This window comes from Prosopis cineraria, unplaced genomic scaffold, assembly GCF_029017545.1.
Source record: "Prosopis cineraria cultivar Desert tree isolate PC_DT_omini unplaced genomic scaffold, ASM2901754v1 PC11, whole genome shotgun sequence".
NCBI lineage: Eukaryota > Viridiplantae > Streptophyta > Magnoliopsida > Fabales > Fabaceae > Prosopis > Prosopis cineraria.
In genome coordinates this window covers 12,600,015-12,605,607 of record NW_026555342.1, presented here as the reverse complement: position 1 = coordinate 12,605,607, position 5,593 = coordinate 12,600,015, and the positions used below count along the sequence as shown (strand labels likewise).

At 37.1% G+C, this 5,593-nt stretch overlaps 1 protein-coding gene across 2 annotated transcripts; it reads right to left on the bottom strand.

The window, feature by feature from the left end:
- Window positions 1-325: 325 nt before the first annotated feature.
- Window positions 326-1,668, bottom strand: LOC129286609 (uncharacterized). 2 transcript variants are annotated; one of them, XM_054922560.1, is made up of 2 exons: window positions 1,334-1,668; window positions 326-1,191 (listed from the first exon to the last, which is right to left on the bottom strand). In XM_054922560.1, exon 2 carries the CDS (start codon window positions 1,132-1,134, stop codon window positions 490-492), a length of 645 nt encoding a protein of 214 aa, XP_054778535.1. In that variant the 5' UTR covers window positions 1,135-1,191; window positions 1,334-1,668; the 3' UTR covers window positions 326-489. The 2 variants fall into 2 exon arrangements, with proteins under 2 accessions (XP_054778535.1, XP_054778534.1); XM_054922559.1 differs by having other exon boundaries at window positions 326-1,668.
- Between the last annotated feature and the right edge of the window lie 3,925 nt (window positions 1,669-5,593).

Genomic DNA, 5,593 nt, shown 5'->3' with positions numbered 1-5,593 from the left:
ATTCACACACATAAATAGTATTTTAAGTAAAATGTCCGCAAAAATAAAGAACGCAATATAATCATCAATTGTCACTATATGTAATAATATTCATAATAAGTTATCCTTATCACTTATGAATGGTAAGTAAAAAGACTCGAATTTGAAGAAAAACATCTAATCTAATCACCTTATAGGTCGTGTATACAAGTTTGTCTTTATCATAGAATTGCCACGGGCCACAGCTATCGCGTCAGCAATCAGCCGAAGACAATACATTTTCACATTATGGGACGAAGGAAGAGAATATTTTTTTAAAAGGCAAAAATAAAAAGGGAAAAAATCGTGACAACAAAATTCATACTATAGGTATAGGGTAGTGTTACAGGCGAGATATCGAGTTCATTGAATTGAAAAATCAGGAGAACAAAATTTTCCATCCACCCATGGAAAACGGAGTTCTCGCGGAATCCCAAAAAGAAAAAGAAAGAAAATAGACGGCGAGGAATTTCAGAAGATGTCGAGAATCTCGAGGATCGAACGGTTACAGAGGGGACAGGTCCCTCGATTGAGCCACAGCTCTCTGGAGCACACTCTGCAAAAGGTATGCCCACATGGGATAAATGCCGCTCCTTTCTTCCTTCCCATGCACACGCAGCACACCGTATCATTTCCCCCTTCTCCGTTTTCAGTCACCTTCCCCGTCACCTCCGCCTCACCTCCCTCACTCTCCTCTAGCAGCCTCATCAGCGACACCCTCCACGGCGTCCCAGGCGCCGCTCCCGCACTTCCACGCCGGAAATTGTTCCCCATGACTCCTTGCCTTCCTGTCTCCGCCGCTTCTTGCGACCCCCTAAATTGACGTTCCGCTGCCAACGCCGCCGCAAGATTCATACCCGAACCTGACGGGTTCGGGCTCAAACAATCCGGGTCTGCAGAGCTCGATCTTTGACCCGGATTCTGCTCTTGGAGCCTTTGCTGCTGCTGCCGCCGTTCGTCTTCGTCTTCTCCTCCTCCTTCGTCCCTTACGGTGGTCGGACGGAAACCCCAGGTGGCCCCACAGCACCCCATTCCGGTAAATCTTAGCCGTTCTTTCAAGCTCCGTCTCCTTCGGGGCTCTCCATCATTATTATCATCCCTGTTCACCGAATCCATGTGCTCCGTTAATAAACCCAGAATCGTTCTTTCCTCCCGCTCTCTCCGAAGCGATTCCTGCAATATCACCCCAAGCTGACTCATACCGGCGCCTGCTCAGAGGAGCTAGAAGATGCAGAAGCAGACAAACACAACAATAACAAGTCTGAGGAAGAGATAGGATTCAAGAAAAAGGCAATTTAAGAGCATAGAAAAGAACCCGTGAGGATTGTGAAGAACATTTAAAAGAGCACAGCGGTTCAGGAGGAGGGAGGAAAATGACAGAAACTCGAAGCGAGCAGAAAATGGGTCCAAAGAAGAAAGCTACATGAGGGAGTGAGGAGGTTTGATTAATGAAGAAGGCAAAGCTCCGTCGAAATCAAAATTGGAAGGAAGAAAATGAGGGAAAAGTGGAAGAAAGGACAAAAGAGAAGGGAGAGAGAAAGGAATGAAAAACAAAGGGCAGACGAAACGGGGTTTCTTTACAGAGTAATATTCTTCTTTATACTCTCTCCACTTTTGAGCAACGCAAGCACGAGCTTCTTGAATCTCTGGTCCTTCTTCGCGGTGCCAATATTTATGGTTTCTATTTACCTTTTTATTGAAAACACGTATCAAAATCTCCATGTATCAAAAGAAATACGGTAAATTGCTGATTCTTTCTTTTAAAAAAAGATTAAATCGAAATACAAAATAAAATAAAAATATCAAATATTCCAATTTCCCAGATATAATATAAAGTCTGGTTGTTGTTGGTACTGTTACTGTAAGCTAATAATAATGACAATAATCAGCAGACTAAAGAGGGTGTTTTAGTTGTGGGTTTGCTCAGCATACATGAGGCGATTGGTGGCCGGCCTGAAGCGAAGTCGAAAAGCCGCATGAGCCGGCGCATGGACCGAGTTATTCTGGCTTTGTGGCGCTTCGCAGCCTTCTACAAAATTGCATTCTAATCCACGATTATAATTTTAATATATAAATAATTCCCTTTTTAATTAAAATTAATTGGTATTTGCCTGAACTTGTTCATGCAGTGAATCATCCTATCATCCCCTTAGTCCTTTGAATCGTATCAGATGTTTGTCTTCCCATGTTTCTTCTTTTCATGCCCGTATCATGCTCCTCAAGGCCTATAAAATAATAATCAGATAAATCCTTATATTTATATTTAATTTGTCAATTATGTACGTCTATTTGTAATTATACATCTGTTGGCCAAAGAAAAAATTTGTAATTATATATCTGAACAAATTAAATTATTCGCCCTGTCTGCAATGCTATTCCCTGTTCGTACAATAATATAATCAAGACCAAGACTTAAATAAAAAAATTATGTTATTGTGTCAATTCCATATATATTCAATTATTAATGTCGGTTTCATACACATAATTATAAAGGCATTACTCATTGTTGACTAAGGCCCAATGTTTTAAAACCCGAATCGGACAGCGAACTGGAAATATTAATGGGTCACGGGTCTCATGGTTCAACCGGTCAGACCGGCGGTTGGACCGGTGATCTAATAATTAAATAAAAAATTATATATATATATATATAAAAGAAACAAGTTAACAAATACAACACTAGATTCTTGAATGCATTAGGATTTAAGCATAATCATTTGAAAAAAATAAAACTTCTATTTGCAATAAACAACTCTTAGACAATAAAAAATAGATTCATCTTCATCCATTTAACAATCCTTCATTTTGCAATAAACAGCTCAGATAATAAAAAGCAAGCTCACCTATTAGCATTCATTCTACTCCATTTAGAACCATAGAGATTACATTAAATTGGGTAGAGATATAAACGAGGGAGAAAGAAAATATCACCGGGACTGAGAGAGAGAGAGAGAGCAATCAACAAAGAAGATGAAGAATCATGAAAGGGGTTGAGCTCGACGCCATCTGACTGTTTTCAACAACCGGATGCCTATACTAAAATTAACCAAGAACACGAAGTCACAAACCAAAATGAAGAAAGTGAAGTGAAGATGAAGAATAAAGAAGCATTTGAAGTTTGAGAGAGTTTGAGATGGCTAAAGTTAAATGGTGAAGACAACGAAGGGTGAACATAGACCCAAATGGTTGAGAAGGCGAGTCCAAGATGGCTGAACGGTGAAGACAGAGCCCAGAAGGCTGAGTGGCTTGAGGGAGATGACACATAGAACAAAACCCAGATGGCTGAGATTTGAGAAGGTGACGAGAATGAGTGCGTGCATTGCGCGAGGCAGAGAGAAGTGAGACTAAAAAGAAGAAGAATGGGTCCTTATAGGTGTTGGTCTGCTAGATAGAGTGAGGAGAAGGGTTTTTTATTTTTGAAAATACCAATTTTGTCATTTTTTTGCGACCCGCTGTTGACCCATAAAACCCGCTCCGGGTTTTGAGTTTTTTTTGAGTCTTTAAAAACCGTCCGGTTCTAGGCGGGCCAACTGTTAATCCGGGTTAATTGGTTGAACCAGCCCGTTTTCTTCAGCGAGCGACGGTCCGACCGTCCGGGTCGGTCCGGGTCTTAAAACCTTGCTAAGGCCTCGAATGGGTTAAAATAAATCTGAGACATTGCTCATATTAAATTTATTCCAGTGACACGATCGTAATTACTAATGGACGGGATAATGTTTTTGTTTTTTAATTACTTTAATTAAACAGTACTTGATAAGTTTGTTAGCGGATTAAGATTGTCATAGTAGTGAACCAAAGGGGTCTACTCTAGAGATATAATGGGTTAAATAGATGCATTATTATTATTTTAAATTTTAAAATCCGTAGTTAATTAATTTATGATTCAAATAGGTAGTGCACACAAAAGGGAAACCTTATTTTATATATATATTCTGAAACAAAGGTTCACGTCCAATTATATAGTTAGGAATAGGAATGCACCTAATTAACCTAATTAACTTAGATCAGGTCTGAAAATGCTAGCCTCTTAGTTGTACCTACATATAAATATATAACTCTATCTCCTATATAAAATTTACAAAGCCTTGGACTTAAAGAGCAACCTGATTCTCTTCCTTCTTAATATATAAATATATAAAATTCTCTCCTTCACACACTTAGGATCATTTTCTTTCTTTACGTAGCATCATGCGTAAGAATCTTCCTTGATTAGTTGTATTTAGGGATGCAAACTGGCGTGACTGGCTTGATTTTCTTGATCAGGTCGATCGACTTGTTTTGGTTTAGAAAAAAATACAAGATTCTAGCAGTTCCTTAAATCTGATCTCCAACCACTAACATACATAACGTTAATTAATTAAAATAAGAAAGACATAGTTTTTAGTCCTTAAAAGTTAAAATCACCATCATCATCTTGAATCGAGATAATCCTTACAGTTTTTTTAATTATCAAGGGACCAATTATTATAGTTTTCAACTCCATTTTAGTCAAGATCCTTAATGATGATAATCCCCAGCCTAGTTGGCAGTTTTAAACAAAATTACGGATATCAATAAAACATATTAAATACATTTGATAATTTTATTTTTAAAAATATAAATATAAATATGCTAATTAGGGAAAGGCAATATTAAAAATATATATTTAATGAAACCTCATTCTTGCTAAATTATCTTATATTTTAAAAGACCGAATCACCTTTAAAATTATTTTATAAATTAGTACGAAAGGAGTAAGTTGCTAATGTAAGAATAATATTTGATTATAGTAGAGGTTTTGGTTAAAAGTTAATAACAACTCTAAAGATTGATTCCTCTACTCAATGAAAAAACTACAATGACCTTAACCTACTTTAAAAACCAAAAAAAAAAAATCATGTTTTACTAAAATAATTCGGGCGACCTTATTTAGTCTTTAAATTAAATTTATTTCATATAAGTCCATTTGTTCGTTTTTTTTTACTCTGGATATCAAAAAAGTCTTCCCAAATCACCATCACCAATTTCTTTCAAATAGAGATAAAAAGAAAAAACTCTTTTTTTCCTTCCGTGGAGAAACATTACTATCAAGAAAATTATTGTGAGATACATCAAAGATAGAAATAATCCTTTTATCAGACCAAAGGAGCGTGTGTGTGTTTGTGTAATAGGACAATTCGTTGCCATTATAATTTGCAATAAGAAATAAACTCAGCAATAGAAAAAAAAAATAGAAGGCAGACTTAAAGAGGAGGGGACAAAATGAAAGAGAGAAGGCAGATGGAGGGTGTAATTTGTTGAGGTGGGGCACACGCTACACAGTGTACACCATTGCTTTTATTTTCCTTGCCGGGTTCAACCTAAATCGAAGTAAAAGAAGCCATGTTAGGGTCATGATGATCAAAATCATCCTACCGTGATTAAAGCTATAATTGATTTTATTTTTTGTTTTGCAGCGGAATTAATAAATAGGATTGAATTAATTGAATAATTAATATTTGAATTAGTTTGTCCATTGTTAATTGGAGCAGCACGATGGTGAATTATTCGTTCCTCCGCCGTGCTGGCTTTTTGGATCAATCATTGGACTGAGCTG